Here is an 18,942-nt window from a genome sequence, read left to right as displayed (position 1 = left end):
CAGTTAAGCCATCTAAGTCTAACAAAATTGAAAGGAAAAAAACCAAAGTACATACATCACTCTGATTGATGGAGTTCATCTTTGCCAAGACAATGTCTGGAGTGTCAACCACACTGGTGTAATTAGAAAAGTTTTCAACGGCAGCTTTCATATAAGCTCTCTGCAAAGAGATGAAATATTTCCTTAAACATAGTGCATGAGAAAGAAGAGCTAACCACACAACGACTGAAATACTTCCTTACCTTATTTATCAGCTCCTGTGCATGTTTAACTTTCTTATGTTCCACTGAATCCAGAGGAACCCAGCCACAACCACGGAGCCATTCCAAGTCAGATTTATAAATATTCTAAAGTTACAAAAAGAAAAGAAATTATGTACTTCAGCATTATGCAATATGAAAAATGCACTCAGACCAAACAAACTGGAAATAACATGGTATGTATGCAAAATCACTTACATCGCTTTGCAGATCATAGGCTTTCCTTGCCTGAATACAATCATTCTGGTCAGGGTGGCACGTCCATTGATGCAGGTACTGGCGGTAGTCAACATCACTGACCAATGTCTGACACTCCTTGGCTGCTACAACTGACATAATATCCACAGGGATGTGAATTTTGGACTTTGTTTTGTGGTAATCTGATTTATACAATCTGTCATTCTGGATCTCGCCTGCATGTTGAAACCACACCAGTTTTGGATCATCTTTCATACTGGCGACTCCAACATAGTGACCTCTTTGTTTGACATAGTCAGCTTTGTACTTAAGCTGAAGGAAGAGGGAAGAAAAAAAGTAACGATCAATACTGATGATATCTATTCTTTTTTAACCCTCAAAGAGCTATGGATTTATCAACACAAATAACAAATGAGACTGTGTTATTAAAAGATAGTTGCTAACTGCAGTCTTAGATTTTCAATACATGATCACACAAATAAGGATACAAACAGTAATGTTTCTTTGTATAGTACTCCCACTTCAAAATGTATAATTTTCTAGACTAAAACACTACCATTTTTCAGTAGGGTGCATTTTCACAACAAGAGGAAAACCTAGCTAGAAAACACCTGCTAATAAAGCACTTAACCTCAGATTTCCAGCACATTTTTGTAACACTTATTTAAAGCTGTCTGAAGAGCTGACCTTTTTTTATGGCATTTACACCACATTTTAGACAAAACATGCACTCAGTAGTCAACCAAGTGTCATGCAAGAGCTTCAGCACCACCCATGTTACACAAAACTTTGAAGTTTAACGTGCATATCATCTTACTCTCCACAGCTCTAAGAGGAAGCCTCCACAATATGACAAAGTGAAACTGGACCAATAGACAATAATCATCATATTTATTCATTTTTTAAAAGCTTCTAAAATATGAAATTTTACCTTACACGACTTGGAAAGAGCTGTTTCTGGAGAAATTAAAGGTGGAAGCGAGAACCTGACCTTTCAATACTGATATCCATAAAAATCATAATATAAAAGGTTTCTGAATTGTCTGGAAGACAGTGAACTTCCTCAGTCATAAGAGCTCCACTGGATGTTACCCCAAATGCAGAGCTTTGCATATCTTCTGTTGAATTTGCAAGGCCTTTAACATTTTTAAGCAAGTATTTGCTTTCCCAATGCAATGAGAAAAATTATTACCTCACTTTGGACATCATTTGAGTGTTTGGCATGACGGATCTGCACAGTGTCAGGAGGCAAGAGATAACCAGTGGCTTTCTCCTTCTCCCAGCTTTCCTTATATAAATTCTGTGGAAAAAAGAAGAGAGGAGACAGGAGAAATTCAAAACTACTGGAGTCGTGGGCGTTACTAAATATATGTAAGGTGCATTAAAGTGCAAATAAAATGAACTCTTTCTCCAGGGTGCTCTTAATATGGCAGGTTTTCTAAATCCCTCAGAAGAGCTACTGATGTGAGTAGAAACTGTTATATGTTCAAGGAGAGAACACGCACCTGATTAAGAATTCTGGCTGCCTCTCGAGCCATATCTAGCTGTGGTGTATCGGTTAGAGTATAATTCGACTTGGCCTCATTCCATTCTTTGTGGTAATTGATCTAGAACAGAGAAAAAAAAATGAGTGCTTCACAACATCATCACAACATATGGAAATCACAGCACCAAGACCTGTGTTTTATGCATAAAATGATGTATAAAACTCTGAATTTTATAGGCTATTAAATGTGATACATTAAGTACACATCTAAATGGACATATATTTTTAAAGGAAGCTATACAAGAAAAGATTTTATGGAATTTCTCAGAAAAAAATTTTGAAAATGGTGATTGTTGTAGCACAGTAATTAACTGAACAGTTGAAGATTGCACCACCTTAACTGAGAAGGAATAAGCATTATGGTGGCCACGGAACATGCAGTTACCAAGGTACATGCCAGGACAGAAAAGGAAAGGACTGCCACAGAGCTAGCAGTGCATTTCCACAAGCCTAAGAGTGATCTTATGCTGCTTGATGAGCTTCTTCCCACAGATCAAATAGAGGGATAGAAATGAGATAGTGACACCCTGTTCAACTTGATGCCAAACATTAAAAGAATCCCCAGTGTCTGATCCAGAATTGCTTTACTTTTTTTTCTTGTTTTAAATAAAATACTGCCGCACACAGACCAAGTTCACAGCCTGGCAAAACACCAAACTTACATCACTGAGAATTTCACCACTTTTCTTCGCTGTGACATAATCAACTCTGTCTGTCACTGGAGTAAATCGAAGAGTATCGGCTTTTGTACGATACTTTCTCTGTACAACAGAAAAGATACAAATACAGTCAGATTACAGTGGAATACTTTACAGCTAAGACAGCAATTCTGACTATACAGAGAACAAAACAAAGATTACATTAAAGGAAAAAACTCTATACATGGTGAATACCATGAAAATACTCCACTTGTGCTTTTTGTAATAAAAATAAATGAAATACTGATGCTTTTATCCATTAAAAAATACTGACAATTACAACCGCTCCTAAGGAAATGTTAATACTGAGGACCCTATGGTTACCTCACTCAATAGGTCTCCGGCATATTTGACATGATTTATTCCAAGTGAATCATTTGGCAACCATCCAATTCCTCGTAGCCATTCTAAATCGGATTTGTAAACAGCCTAAGAAAACAAAATAGAGTTTGTGCTGTCAGTCACAGTTCCCTGCACAATCCAGCAAGATCCATACAGAATGGCATGCACTCCTGCTGGTTAAAAGGAGAGCAGTAATTCCAACTTCAGCACTACATCTAAATTCAGTATGCTTCAAACTTAGCAGTACGTAATAGTGGCATACGCTATGTATTCTAAATAACCAGCAAATCCAATTCACTGCACTTAGCAGAAGATTCCCACTGACTTCTGATAGAGCTGAAGCAGACAACACAGTAAGAAGATAAACCAACTCACATCACTTTGAAGATCGTAGGCCTTCCTGGCGTGCATGACATCATTCTGATCTGGAAGACAGATCCACTGATGCAAGTAATGGCGGTAATCAATATCACTGACCAAAGACTGCCCATGTTTAGCTGACTGGATAGACATCATATCAACTGGCAGATGGCACTGTGTCTTCCATTTGGCAAAGTGTTTCTTGTATTCCAGTTCACTCTGAACCTTGCCTATGCCAAGAGCAAACTGAATTTTTGTATCTGCTTTTGCATTTGGAACTCCAACGTAATGTCCTTTCTGCTTCTCATGATCCAGTTTGTATTTATACTAGGTAAAGAGCAAAGATCGCCATTAATAACAGTTACAGAATACTTCTTAAAGCATATGGAAAGCTAGATGCCTCTTTTTGCACTTACATCACTAGCAATTTCTCTGGAAGCTTTGGCTGCCTTAATTGGGATTGCATCTGCTCTCAAATCGTAACTCATCTTCACTTCATCCCAGGCTTCTTTATACAGTTTCTGAAAAGACAGTACAATGTCACAACCATGCTAAATACCCTAGGATTTGTCATTAAAAAAACATGCACTATATTGTCATTTGTTTGCTGAAATGTGAGATTTCACTCCTGCTTCTAGCTACAAATACTGCTTGTCAGTAAATGCACAGCGTCTGTAACACACCACTATTCCAATCTATACAGCATAGAAGGGTGTTTATAGAAATTCTGAGAATATCTATATCCTCTCTTCCATTTCAAAGTGACGTCTCAGTGGTGCATTATATTAATCCTTTCTAAACAGCTGTACACAAGCATTTAGTTTAAAATATTTAATGCTTCAAGAATGCTCAGTAGAGGGAAGGGAATGTTGTAAGCTGCATATAAGGAAAGATTTCAAGATTTCATGTGACTGAACCTCCAACTTTTTAGGTAACATCTCAGTAAGTTACTGTTCAGAGTTTACTATTATTTTAAGCGTAGAAAATAGAAAAATAAACATACCTGGCTATAATTATGAGCATTAGACTTGGCAAGGGTGATTTCAGGTGTGTCTGGCATAATATGGATCATAGTCTTGTCCTTTTCCCAGGCTTCTTTGTATTTTGGCTGTTAAAATAATTTATTTTGTATTTAAAACATGGAACTGCACTTGTCAGTAACACAAAATCCCATAAATCTCACATGAATTATCATCTCCAAAGAATAAAATGTTTGGAAAGCGTGAGTCAACTTAAAATGTATAATTGAGCAGTGGTATTTTAACAGAGAGTTTTCTGTTGAACTGTTTATCACCTTCAAACAATGAAAGAATTCAAGAACATTGTAACGTACAATACTGAGCTGTTCAGCATTAATTTTAGCTAGAACAATGTCTGGAGAATCGACGACGCTGGTGTACTTCACGCTGTCAATAGGTGTGCGATACACCTTGTCACTCAGCAGATCCTGGGCATGTTTCACTCTCTGAATCCCTGGAGAGTCATTGGGCAACCAGCCAATTCCACGGAGCCATTCTAGGTCTGACTTATAAACAGCCTGTGTTGGAGATGGTCAGAAAAATAAAACGTGTTTAAAATGACAGACTTAATTATTTTAGACTAAATAAGGCAGTGTATGTTTTAGAAAAAGGCAATTCAGCTAGACCTAGATTAATCCTACATATACAAGAGATATCCAGAATAATGAACAAGCCTGGGAAGAAAATTTAGGTAAGCTATTAAATCAAGCAGTATGTTCAAAACCTTATGAAACTAAATAGCAGACAAGCAAATGAACAGAATGGATGTTAAGAATGATAAAAGGTCTTTCTGTTCCCTCCAAAACATGAAACACTCTAGGTGCTTCAATGATATAAGGGTCTAAACAAGAAAACATGCTGCTCATTGTGAAAGATGGCAAAAATGAGTTAAACGATGTTGTAATTCTCATAAACATGAATGACAAAATCATGTAAGGATCATTGCACATTCATGAAAAGATCCCTGAGATAGTATCTGTAGAGTCACAAGAAGAGGCTCACACAACTTTGGGAATGCTTTCCAACAATTACTCCCACTCACATCACTCTGTAGGTCGTAGGCTTTCCTTGCATGCACCACATCATTCTGGTCAGGCAGACACGTCCACTGGTGAAGGTAATGGCGGTAGTCAACATCACTGACAAGCGTCTGGCACTCCTTGGCTGACTGCAGTGACATTGCATCCACTGGCATGTGGATCTGGGTCTTCGAGTCGTTGTACGCCTTCCTGTAAAGGCGGTCGTTCTGCAGCATCATGGCTCGGGCAGCCCACGACAGCTTGGGATCCTCCTTGGCAGTTCGGCACCCAATGTAGTGCCCTTTCTGCTTCTCGTGTGCTTCCTTGTACTTGTACTAAGAAAAGTAAAAACAACATAAGCAGACACACAACTTCTCTATGGAACACAACCAACAAAAAGGGCCTTTGGCTCCCTCAGCTGCCACTCCTGTGACACATTTCCCAAAGGCACTGCCTTAGAAAGGCATTACGCCTTCCTGCAGGCACTCCTAGCACTCCAACAAGCCTATCTTGTTCTATCACTGTATCCTAAGAATGGACCACTAACTCACAAGCAGCTTCCAGCTGCAGAAAGAAAGAAGCACTCAGGACAGCCTTCAAAATAACAAAGAGGCACAAACTCATACTCTGCTTCTACCTGAGATGTACTTCACCCAGTTCTGTCAAGCAGGACAGAGCAAGACACAGCACAGGACAAGCACATGCAGAGAAGGCTGTACCTCACTAGCAATGTCTCTGGAAGCCTTGGCATGTTTGATGGGAATGGCGTCAGCTCTTAGGTCGTAGTTCTTTGCTTTGGCCTCATCCCAGGCCTTCTGATAATGTTTCTGCAAATGAAATTCAGGAATATGTATAGTTTAAGACAAAATGCATCAGTATCTGTGTGATCCACAGAGGCAATTGTATCATTTTCATATTCACAAGGACTTTGTGAGGACACAACATCATGGAGTCTAGATTAGCACCCTTGCTGATTCCTCGTTTGGTGAATGTCAGGTTCAGTAACAACACATGTGCAGTCGTTTGTTACACTCTGCGTAGGCAGGTATTGGATGGAATCTACGGTTTACAATACTAACACAGCTGAAAACAGCAGTATTAAATGCCAGCCTTTATGGCAAAAATCTATGAGAGGACAGAAAGCCAGCTCAAAACCTCTATTAGCAGGTGGCAAACTCTGAAGTTAATAACAGTTCACAAACACCTTGTTTTATTCTCTTACATTGCTGATGTTCAAAGCGTTGACTTTTGACTGCAGCATCTCCGGAGTGTCAGAAGGTATGGAAATCTGTGTCTTGTCTTTGTCCCAGGCCTCGCGGTACAGACGCTAAGGAGAAAGGAAGCATAATGACATTTCATAATGATCTGAACACTGAGAAATACTACAATACTTGTGGGATTACATAGCAAGATTGACTTCAAATTAATCGTTATCATGTTAGAAACTGTACTCGCCAACACAAAAAAATGACAACATACAATGAGCGATAAAGAAAATAAAAGCTTACATTACTGAGTTGCAGAGCATTGATCTTAGCCTGGACAACATCAGGTGCATCAGTTACACTGGTGAATTTGATCTGGTCCGGGTGCGTGCGGTACAATCTGTCACTCAGGATTTCCTGGGCATTCTTGGCTTTGACCACATCCACAGAACCTTCTGTCAGCCAGCCAATACCTCGCAACCACTCCAGGTCCGACTTGTACACATTCTGCAAATAAAGCAAGGATTACTGCCACTGCAGAGACAACTTTGACAACGAAGAGCTTACATACATACAAAGCTTTCCACTAGCTCTGCTGTCAAAAGTTATGCAACAAGCTGTCAGCACTGAGACTGTAGACAAACAAATCCATTACATACACCGTTATGACTTCACACTGTAACAAAATTAACATCATTTTAAAATGCAGGTTGATCCAAATGAATTTTAAAAACATCACACAGGGACTGCTTGCACATTCATGAAAAGATCCCTGAGATTTTATCAGCAGCGTGACAAGAAGAAGCTCACACAACTTCAAGAATGCTTTCCAACAGTTACTCCCACTTACATCACTCTGTAGGTCGTAGGCTTTCCTCGCATGCATCACATCATTCTGGTCAGGCAGACACGTCCACTGGTGAAGGTAATGGCGGTAGTCAACATCACTGACAAGCGTCTGGCACTCCTTGGCTGACTGCAGTGACATTGCATCCACTGGCATGTGGATCTGGGTCTTCGAGTCGTTGTACGCCTTCCTGTAAAGGCGGTCGTTCTGCAGCATCATGGCTCGGGCAGCCCACGACAGCTTGGGATCCTCCTTGGCAGTTCGGCACCCAATGTAGTGCCCTTTCTGCTTCTCGTGAGCTTCCTTGTACTTGTACTAAGAAAAGTAAAAACAACATAAGTAGACACACAACTTCTCTATGGAACACAACCAACAAAAAGGGCCTTTGGCTCCCTCAGCTGCCGCTCCTGTGACACATTTCCCAAAGGCACTGCCTTAGAAAGGCATTACGCCTTCCTGCAGGCATTCCAAGCACTCCAACAAGCCTATCACACTGTATCCTAAGAATGGACCACTAACTCACAAGCAGCTTCCAGCTGCAGAAAGAAAGAAGCACTCAGGACAGCCTTCAAAATAACAAAGAGGCACAAACTCATACTCTGCTTCTACCTGAGATGTACTTCACCCAGTTCTGTCAAGCAGGACAAAGCAAGACACAGCACAGGACAAGCACATGCAGAGGAGGCTGTACCTCACTAGCAATGTCTCTGGAAGCCTTGGCATGTTTGATGGGAATGGCGTCAGCTCTCAGGTCGTAGTTCTTTGCTTTGGCCTCATCCCAGGCCTTCTGATAATGTTTCTGCAAAGGAAATTCATCACCCATGTTACATCCAGCCAGGACTCTGTGAAATCATGGTTTTCTTAATCCCTAGTTTCTTGAGCTTAATCCCTTGGGTGTTTTGTGTGTCCCAAGTAACTGGCAAGTCGCAATAATGATTGTTGCAAGCACCCTAGCACAAACCTCATAACTCAGAGTTCAAAGAAGGCTGAAAACTCAAAACGTTAGGACACAGCGCATACTTTACTGTAAACACATCACAGTATTTTGCTGAAGGCTACTGCTAACCACGTGTATGACCTCACCCCACAGGCCCCACATGGACTGTCACACTGGCTGACTTCTGCACCTTCATGACCAGTGCTGAGTTCTGTAAGGCTCTGAAGCGGTCAGACATTCTATTCATATATACACCCAGGAGCAGAATTGCTGGACACCAAATATCTGTTCTTCTGACAAAATGAATGCAAATCCTACTGAGCTTTGAAGCCTCCTACACTTGCTAGACTTCTTTATTGATCTTTTCCTAGACCAACAAAAGAACACATTGTAAGCAAAGAGTCTTAGTCCGTTTACAATACGGAACAGAAACTGAAGTGTCTCCATCCATCCATATAGACCCACGTTATCCAGGACATCAAGCACAAAAACACCAGGGCTCTGGGTTCAGTGCCATTGTGGCCCACAGAAGCTAGATCACCTGAATCTGATGTCATTAGAATGGTTTGGGAAAAAAAAAAAGCATGCTTTGGAGTTCACTGATGACTTTGAAAAATCAGAAACTAAAGGTTACTGCAAATTAAACCACAAGGAACTCTTACATTACTGATGTTCAAAGCGTTGACTTTTGACTGCAGCATCTCCGGAGTGTCAGAAGGTATGGAAATCTGTGTCTTGTCTTTGTCCCAGGCCTCACGGTACAGATGCTAAGGACAAAGAAAACATAATGATATTTCACTTGTGGAAATTACATAGTAATGTTCATTTAATTCATTATCTTGATAGAAATTGCAGTCTCTAACAAAGAAATAATGATGCATGAATGAAAACTAAGCTAAACAAAAGCTTACATTACTGAGTTGCAGAGCATTGATCTTTGCCTGGACAACATCTGGTGAATCCGTTATGCTGGTGAATTTGATCTGGTCCGGGTGTGTGCGGTACAATCTGTCACTCAGGATTTCCTGGGCATTCTTGGCTTTGACCACATCCACAGAACCTTCTGTCAGCCAGCCAATACCTCGCAACCACTCCAGGTCTGACTTGTACACATTCTGCAAATAAAGCAAGGATTACTGACATTGCAGAGACAACTTTGAGTACGAAGAGCTTACATACATACAAAGCTTTCCCCTAGCTCCACTGCCAAAATTACACAACAAGCTGTCAGCACTGAGATTGTAGACAAACAAATCCATTACATACACCGTTATGACTTCACACTGTAACAAAATTAACATCATTTTAAAATGCAGGTTGATCCAAATGAATTTAAAAAACATCACACCGGGACTGCTTGGACATTCATGAAAAGATCCCTGAGATTCTATCAGCAGCGTGACAAGAAGAAGCTCACAGAACTTCAAGAATGCTTTCCAACAATTACTCCCACTCACATCACTCTGTAGGTCGTAGGCTTTCCTTGCATGCATCACATCATTCTGGTCAGGCAGACACGTCCACTGGTGAAGGTAATGGCGGTAGTCAACATCACTGACAAGCGTCTGGCACTCCTTGGCTGACTGCAGTGACATTGCATCCACTGGCATGTGGATCTGGGTCTTTGAGTCGTTGTACGCCTTCCTGTAAAGGCGGTCGTTCTGCAGCATCATGGCTCGGGCAGCCCACGACAGCTTGGGATCCTCCTTGGCAGTTTGGCACCCAATGTAGTGCCCTTTCTGCTTCTCGTGAGCTTCCTTGTACTTGTACTAAGAAGTTATAAAAAAGTATAAGACATGTATTGATCATGTACTGGTCATGAATGAACTTCTTAATATTTTCTCTCTCTATATACACACACACACACATATATAATATACTTATTCACATTTTAGAAACATATAATGCTTTCTTGTTGCATACTTGTTACTAAATTAATAGTCACTTATGATTTTCTAATATCTGTTTAATGTCAGGAATTGCAATGCTATTTCTATTTTGAATTTGATATTCATTGTCCCTCTGCTTTGAATGCTACACTGGTAAGACTTTTCTGGAACCTAATATATCATACTTTTTTTTTTAAGTCTTGTGTAGCTTTTCACTTGATTCCTATTTCACAAACCAATAATATATGTAAAGAAAATACATACATCACTCGCGATATCTCTTGATGCCTTTGCACTTCGAATTGGAATTGCATCAGCTCTCATGTCATAACCCTTCTTTTTGGCATCTTCCCAGGCTTGTACATAATGTTTCTACATAAAAGAAGACAGAAAATGGCTTCTGAGTATTCATAAGGATGGAACTTCTATATCTCATATTCTTTCTGAAAATTATAGTGAAAATATGTTTTATAAGATTATTTTCCCTATTTCCATTAAGGTACTATATGTTTAAATATTCTTACATGGCTAACATTAGCTGCGTTGGCCTTTGCTAATAAAATCGTTGGAGTGTCCGGCATGACGTGAATCGACGTTTTGTCTGCATCCCAGGCTTCTGTATACAAACGCTGCAAGAGAGAAAAACAGACTCTTTTAAGGAGCTCAACTGTGTAACGATGACGAAGCTGCAAGCTTGACATTAGCATTCATCAAAAATACATTTCTTTATGATATAAAAGAAATAAAGCCTTGATGGAGGGACAGATATACGTATATATGTATCGCCAAACTAGTATATCTGTCCAAAGAAAGTATTTTACGAACTTTCACATGGTTCAAGTAGCCTCCAACATCCTGATATAGTAAAGGTTCTCATAGAACAGCTTACGTAGGAAACATCATTCTTCCTCCATGTCTTCATCTAAGTTGGACCAACAAATGATTGACTTAAGGTTGCTAGGAAAATGCTGCGTATTCTTATTTCTGTATTTTTCACGTTATCAACAAGTTCTATCTACTTGCAACACCAGCTGTAGTAAAACACAAACTCACCTGGTTCATTATCTCAGCATTATGCTTGGCTAACATCATGGGCAAAGAATCTGTCACACTAGTAAATTTAATCCGGTCAGGTGGTTGACGATACTTCCTATCACTCAGGATTTCTCCAGCTTTCTTAGCTTTCTCAACATCCAAGGAGCCAATAGGAACCCATCCAATGCCTTTCAGCCATTCCAGGTCAGATTTATAAACAGCCTAAAAATTATGAAAGTTCATCATACAGTTATTTCAATATTGTACTTGCATATTTAAGTAATTATATCTTATAGCACACAAGGAATTTTAGACATTTCTGCATTTTAGCAGTATATGGTTTCTAAACCAACTTAGATTATCGAAGAAAATATTTGCTCTAAGTAACAAGAAGGGAGCTATTGAAGATCTCCACACATGCCAGAGTTAGAAAGAAATTACACCTCAGGTTACAGTCAGAGAAAATAGAACTAAGCGCAAGTTTGACAATAGCATATTAAATGCCTCACTACAAAGAAAATGTGCAATACAAGTGGCGAAGGCATGTTTTACACAAAGTATTATGTACAAAACCCAGTGTATTTAATTACGTGTTGGAAATTCAACAATAAACTCACATCACTCTGCAGATCATAGGCCTTCCTCGCATGGATAACATCGTTCTGGTCAGGCAGGCAGATCCACTGATGCAGATAGTGGCGGTAATCAATGTCACTGACCAGCTCCTGGCATTTCTTGGCCAACACAATTCCCAGCATGTCCACAGGGCTGCTGAAGTGCGTCTTGGACTTCTCAAAGGCTTTCTTGTACTCCCTGTCACTCTGGATCTTGGCTACGTGCATTGACCACATCATCTTGGGATCATCCTCTATGTTACGGGCTCCAATGTGGTGGCCAAGCTGCTTGCGATACCCTTCTTTATACTTGTACTGCAGGGTTAAAGAAGTTCTATGATTTAGAAGTTATATGATTTAGACCTCCCTACTATGTCATTAACTTCCACATATAATTTTTTATTAACAGACATTAGTTTTAATACAGCTGTATTTCCTCATTTTGTCTGGCAGAGAGGTACTACTTTTCATAGTTAAGCCACGACATCGTAAGACATACACAATTAATACTTAGTGTCACATCCTAGCTAAGACGTTTGATATTCCATATTCTTTTGACGTGAAAATTAGAATGCAGTGATTAACTGATTGTTAAAGTTTATCATGGGACGCCATGATTAAGACAATCTGAGGTTGTCTTTACACTAACTGTTCAATTAACAATCTTAACGGAAAAACAAATACCATAAAAATATTATCCTCCATTCTTATGATGTTTTCTCATCAGGAAACAGCATATATTTTAATACCATTTTTACATTCAAACATCCTAGATTTCAGTACAACATTCCAACAGAATTATTTCTTTCCTCAGAAAAAGACAACTATTTAGAATTTTTAGCATTTATTTTCTAATATATATGTCCTGGGAAAGTATTTCCTAGTTTGAATCAGAAATGAATTTAACTACACCATGAAATCATACACCTTATTGGATATCCTACTTCAGCATCCATGGGCATGCAATAGAACTATTATATTGGACACAGATTTGCCCTTTGCATTATTTTGCCTATTGATTATATTATGTATTTCTCATGCATAGTAATACAGACTGTCCATTCGTTCCATGAGCTAGGGCATGCAGTAGAATTATGGAATTTCAGTATTATCTGTTCTACACTCAAGATACAACATTAATAACCAAGGGAACAACAATTTCAATGTTCTTGCTTTAACAAATCCATAAAGCTGTAAGAAAAACTAAACTTCTTACATCACTGGCAATCTCTCTGGATGCTTTGGCAGCTTGGATAGGAATGGCATCAAAACGCAAGTCATGACCCTTCTTCTTCGATTCCTCCAAAGCCAGTTTGTACATTTTCTGTAAGGTAAAAATTCTTTCAGTAATCAGAAAATTTACCCACTTCAGTTAAACACATCTGCATTAAAAAAAAAAAACAACAAATTATGTCCTTAAATGATATTGTTAATGTTCAGATAGATTGAATATCTGAACACAGCTCTATCTTTTGTAGAAAGTAAAAAAATAAAAAATTTAAAAAAAACAAAAACAAAAAAACAGACTTCAAATATTTTCTGATTTTACGGTGGACACTTGAAAACTTGAAGTCATCCAGGTGAGGGAAGGAAAGAAATACTTTACAGCTTAAACTATTCATTTCCATACTCCACTATAAAACTGATTACTAGCTTATGGAAGAAAATATATTTTAGAAGAACATCAAATGCCTACGAGATAAATTCCAGTAAAAGAACAACATCAAAGTAAGTAGCATGGCTGGCCACTTGTGAAATCAAACAGCCTGACAGCAATAAAACATTAAGTCAAATTCAGAGGTGAAAAAATTGTACTTTTTCAGCTCTTCAGATAAACTCACCTGACTGTAGTGCACTTGGTTTTGTTTAGCTAGCATGATTTCTGGTGTGTCAGGCATGACATGAATTGTGGTCTTATCTTTATTCCACGCTTCAGTGTACAAACGCTAAGAACACAGAAAAAAGATGAATGATGCATTCCAGTACGAGGTCAATTTTCATACACTAGCTAAAATATAACATTAGGTAAAATTAAAGGAAAGAGTGAGAATAAATGCTTACACATTTAATCAGAGAAAGATACCAAATTCTCCCTGTAAAGACAATTTAACTAAGGAAATTCAGCATAGAAACAAAGAATCACAGAAACAGAATGGCTAAAATGGACAGGACCTCCAAAGGTCATCTATTCCAAATCCCTGCTCAAATAAAGCCATCTGGAGTCTGGAATGGCAACATGAAGAAACCAAGGTATTCTTACTGCTCACTACACAGACCACATAAAAGAAAAGATTGAAGCGCAATATGTAAATAATCTTGAGGTAAGCCTTCTGTTACACGCATATTAGTTTTGAGAGAAACACACAGAACAAAGTGTTTGAAACGAGCTTTAACTCAGAACTGCAGCATTACTTGCGATTATGTTATTTTTAGTCTTCTTTCTCCAACATTCAGCAGGAGAATGCCAGTCCATTGCTACACTGAATCAAGACTCACCTTATTCATTGTCTCTGCATTATGCTTAGCCAAGGTCATCTCTAGAGAATCAGTAATACTAGTAAACTTGATGGTGTCTGGATGCTGACGGTACACTTTATCACTCAAGATCTGTCCTGCCCTCTTGGCTTTTTCAATATCCAAAGAACCAATGGGGACCCAACCAACACCACGCAGCCATTCAAGGTCTGACTTGTAGACATTCTATTACAAAAACAAACAAACAAACCCAAAACAAGCAAATGAGAAATTCTAATGATGTTATTTACACATCTTTTCACAAGTTTTATGTAAACTCACCATCATCTTTTAATACAAATAAATCTCAAAGCCCAGGAAAAAAAATCTTCAAAGAAATCACTGCATTTCATCTAGATACGGAGTTTGATCTAGATACAAGTTTCACATAAAGACAAATGATAAACAGCCCAAAAAGGCCAAACCAGATAACTTCATTTAAAGATCAACAAGTTAACATATACTCTTGTAGATCTGAGTTTCAGTACACCATAAAACTTCAAAACTTCAAAAATGACTTTAAAACTCTGTTCTACAACATGTGTATGCAATGTTCTCACCCACCTATGTAAAACATCCAATACATTTCTTCCCAAAAGTGAAAATAGTCGTACTCACATCACTCTGCAGGTCATAGGCCCTCCTTGCATGAATAACATCGTTCTGGTCAGGCAGGCAGATCCACTGATGCAGATAGTGGCGGTAATCAATGTCACTGACCAGCTCCTGGCATTTCTTGGCCAACACAATTCCCAGCATGTCCACGGGGCTGCTGAAGTGTGTCTTGGACTTCTCAAAGGCTTTCTTGTACTCCCTGTCACTCTGGATCTTGGCTACGTGCATAGACCACATCATCTTGGGATCATCCTCTATGTTACGGGCTCCAATGTGGTGGCCAAGCTGCTTGCGATACCCTTCTTTATACTTGTACTGAAATATAAATCAAGATATTATATTTATATATAGATTATAATATCAGTTTAAAATGTTTTAATAATAAACTCTCAAAAGTTTTTGTTTTTTTTTCCTAATCTACAGCCAACAGAACAGATTTAAAGTAATTCTGGAGCTACTAAGAAGGATCCTCGGGTAAATTTTTGAGATTTTGATTACAACATTAAACAGAGAGGAATTGCTACTGAGAAATAATCTCATTTTACACATACTTCTAAAGATTTAATTACACATACAGTTAAGAACACAACAGCAGCAGCATCTTGTCCCTATCTTTTACAATTAGGTCTTTATACATGTGTAATTTATTTCCAAAATGTGTTTTTTAAATGAGAGTTAAACTTCTTTTACATAAATCATCAGAATGTTTTCATGTTGTAAAGATCTGATGTCAATACAAACAAAAAAACAAAATACTAGTGTCTTACATCACTGGCAATTTGCCTGGATGCCTTGGCAGCCTGAATTGGGATAGCATCACTTCTCATATCATAGCCTTTCTTTTTTTCTTCTTCCATGGCTTGTTTGTACAGTTTCTAGGTGAAGAATTAAATAAACGTTAGCATTTATTCTACCCTGGTTTTATCCAACTTCCTTAATTCAAATCTCCAAATTAGTAACTCATTTGAATCTATACTGAATGAAGATCTTTGCTAAATACATTAATGACTTTTTTTCTTTCTACACTTAAATAAAAATATAAAATATAGATTACAATTTGGTAGATATATTATTCCTCCACATACAAGTAGAATAAAGCTTTCCAAAGCCACCTCTTACTGATGTGAATATTTCTGTCTAAACACTGAACACTGGAAACAATAATCATCACAACCATGAACGAATTTTTGGTTGTTTTTTTTTTTTTCCATCTCTAATGTTGGAATGAATTTTGCACTTCTCCAGCAATACATATAATAGCAGAAAGAAGCCCCCAGAATTCACCAGAGACAGTTTTCATAGAATTTATTCAAAGCAGTGATCACAGATGTGTGTATGTACTACAAATTAGGTTTCTAAAATCACAATTTGGATTACAGATATTTAGTGTTACTTAAAGAAACTGATCTATAAAAACATCTATATTAGGTTTGTAAGAGTATTGACACAGAACCTGTGGAGATCTAACACGCTCACCTCACTGTAGTTATACATATTCTGTTTGGCCAGCGTGATTTCAGGTGTGTCGGGCATTATGTGAACTTGTGTCTTGTCTTTATTCCAGGCCTCAGTATACAAACGCTGTGGGAGAAATACCATAAGTTAAGCAAGGGAAAAAAAGATGACAACTTAGAGATCCCATAGAACAGAAGAATTAACTCCTAGTCTAAAAAGTCCTTATTTCTTACATAATAGTGAGATTTTATGTTCATTTCTTTAGGTGTTGAAATTTCAGGTCAAGCATTCATAACATAGAAACCATTATGCTTAAAAGAAAATATTAAGAAAAAGGGCTTTCCACAGAATGCACATCAGACACACAGAGATCTAAACTCTACAAACAACATCTCACTCAAAAAGGAAAGGGCTTTATTGACATACATAAAGTTGAATGAGGTTAGGGCATCAGATTCACAAAAATACTTACACTGTAAGAACTATGCTGAATTGTTTAAAATACAGATATTACAAAGAATGCTTTGAAACAAATAATTTATTAACTTCTACATCACTAGATACCTTTCATAAATTATTAGACAAGTAGCTGAATTTTATATCAAAAATTGGATGAAAGATAAGGTGCTACTAAATACTTACTAGAATATGTAAAGAGCTTCAAAACTATTAATTATAATGTAACTTGGTAGCTTGGAAGTTACTGCTATGTATATTAGAAGCTTCTAAAAATAAGTTACTTGCTGATTACCAATAATGTAACTTAGATTTTTAGTCTTCCTGTGCTGAAAACTCATGTAGCAGCCAGAGACTTGTACTTCTAGACTTCTATCTCTGAACTGCTGCATTACTTGTGATTATGTTATTTCTAGCCTTCTTTCTCCAACATTCAGCAGGAGAATGCCAGTACGTTGCTAAACTGAATCAAGACTCACCTTATTCATCGTCTCTGCATTATGCTTAGCCAAGGTCATCTCTAGAGAATCAGTAATACTAGTAAACTTGATGGTGTCTGGATGCTGACGGTACACTTTATCACTCAAGATCTGTCCTGCCCTCTTGGCTTTTTCAATATCCAAAGAACCAATGGGGACCCAACCAACACCACGCAGCCATTCAAGGTCTGACTTGTAGACATTCTATTACAAAAACATATGAAGAAGGACACCTTATTAATATTCCAGTTAAACTTTACATATATCATATGTAAACAATATATACTTCCTGCTAGTCATCTTTCTCCTAGTTCAGACCGCAAAATAATCTTTGTTAACAGCACAGATATAGATCTGAAACTTACTCCAAGGTATAATTCTCCCAACAGCATGCAGGAAAATGGCCAAGGAGTAACAAGAGGAAAATAAGACACTGAAATTCAGCATAAATGTTTCCTGCAAGATACATTCCTAACAAACAGGAAGTCATTCACAAAGAAAAAACAAATGGTAATTTACATCATTTTCCCAAGTGAGAACAGAGGAGCATTCTGCCCTACATTCATGTAGCTGAAAGAAAAATCCTAGGCAATGCAAACTTAACACAAAGTTAGTCAACAAAAAATGGCAATAACGTTCTCCATTACGACTGCACATAGCTAATTTGATTCCATTCTTCTAAGACATCAGTTGAACTAAAACCTCCATAATACTCAGCCCTCCATATTTATATTCACTACTAAGAATCCTCCGACATGACCTTGCCTTGGAACAAGTACAGATGAACAAAATGAGGAAAACAACTGTGAGAGACAGTTCAAAGAGCTTCTATGTATGCAGTGGCTTGTACCTTTTGTATGTTAAGTACAAGAAATTACACACAATTTCAAAGTTGAAGAACTCACATCACTCTGCAGGTCATAGGCCCTCCTCGCATGGATAACATCATTCTGGTCAGGCAGGCAGATCCACTGATGCAGATAGTGGCGGTAATCAATGTCACTGACCAGCTCCTGGCATTTCTTGGCCAGCACAATTCCCAGCATGTCCACGGGGCTGCTGAAGTGCGTCTTTGACTTCTCAAAGGCTTTCTTGTACTCCCTGTCACTCTGGATCTTGGCTACGTGCATCGACCACACCATCTTGGGATCATCCTCTATGTTACGGGCTCCAATGTGGTGGCCAAGCTGCTTGCGATAACCTTCCTTATATTTGTACTAAAGGCAAAGGAATGTTAATTAAGTTAATTTTAATGTTCTGGGTATGTTAAGAACAGTCCATATAGAACAACCTCCAGAAGACTCAGTGTGTGAAACAACGCTACTGTTAAATTCTCCAGATACTTAATTGATAAACTAAAGCATGCAGAGCAAAAAGAACTGACCAAGTATTTTCTGCCTGCTACGATTTTGATATTTTCCAAAGCCTAAGTTTACATGTGAAAAGCGTCCCAT

At 38.2% G+C, this 18,942-nt stretch overlaps 1 protein-coding gene across 1 annotated transcript in view; it reads right to left on the bottom strand.

Annotated features, from left to right (window-relative positions):
- Window positions 1-18,942, bottom strand: part of NEB (nebulin) — a 108,479-nt gene that overhangs the window by 49,543 nt on the left and 39,994 nt on the right. The window contains exons 46-69 of the mRNA XM_072341234.1: window positions 18,394-18,705; window positions 17,489-17,692; window positions 16,575-16,679; window positions 15,866-15,973; window positions 15,102-15,413; window positions 14,466-14,669; window positions 13,811-13,915; window positions 13,186-13,293; window positions 11,973-12,284; window positions 11,374-11,577; window positions 10,845-10,949; window positions 8,186-8,293; window positions 5,466-5,777; window positions 4,738-4,941; window positions 4,408-4,512; window positions 3,821-3,925; window positions 3,420-3,731; window positions 3,027-3,131; window positions 2,667-2,765; window positions 1,964-2,065; window positions 1,651-1,758; window positions 459-770; window positions 243-347; window positions 56-160 (exon numbers count right to left, since the gene is read on the bottom strand). Of these exons, the coding sequence (XP_072197335.1) occupies window positions 56-160; window positions 243-347; window positions 459-770; window positions 1,651-1,758; window positions 1,964-2,065; window positions 2,667-2,765; window positions 3,027-3,131; window positions 3,420-3,731; window positions 3,821-3,925; window positions 4,408-4,512; window positions 4,738-4,941; window positions 5,466-5,777; window positions 8,186-8,293; window positions 10,845-10,949; window positions 11,374-11,577; window positions 11,973-12,284; window positions 13,186-13,293; window positions 13,811-13,915; window positions 14,466-14,669; window positions 15,102-15,413; window positions 15,866-15,973; window positions 16,575-16,679; window positions 17,489-17,692; window positions 18,394-18,705 (4,161 nt within the window). The remainder of the gene's footprint in view (window positions 1-55; window positions 161-242; window positions 348-458; window positions 771-1,650; window positions 1,759-1,963; window positions 2,066-2,666; window positions 2,766-3,026; window positions 3,132-3,419; window positions 3,732-3,820; window positions 3,926-4,407; window positions 4,513-4,737; window positions 4,942-5,465; window positions 5,778-8,185; window positions 8,294-10,844; window positions 10,950-11,373; window positions 11,578-11,972; window positions 12,285-13,185; window positions 13,294-13,810; window positions 13,916-14,465; window positions 14,670-15,101; window positions 15,414-15,865; window positions 15,974-16,574; window positions 16,680-17,488; window positions 17,693-18,393; window positions 18,706-18,942) is intronic.

Source organism: Excalfactoria chinensis, chromosome 7 (genome assembly GCF_039878825.1).
Source record: "Excalfactoria chinensis isolate bCotChi1 chromosome 7, bCotChi1.hap2, whole genome shotgun sequence".
Classification (NCBI taxonomy): Eukaryota; Metazoa; Chordata; class Aves; order Galliformes; family Phasianidae; genus Excalfactoria; species Excalfactoria chinensis.
The sequence above is the reverse complement of the archived record's forward strand: the minus strand, read 5'-3'. Positions and strand labels throughout refer to the sequence as shown.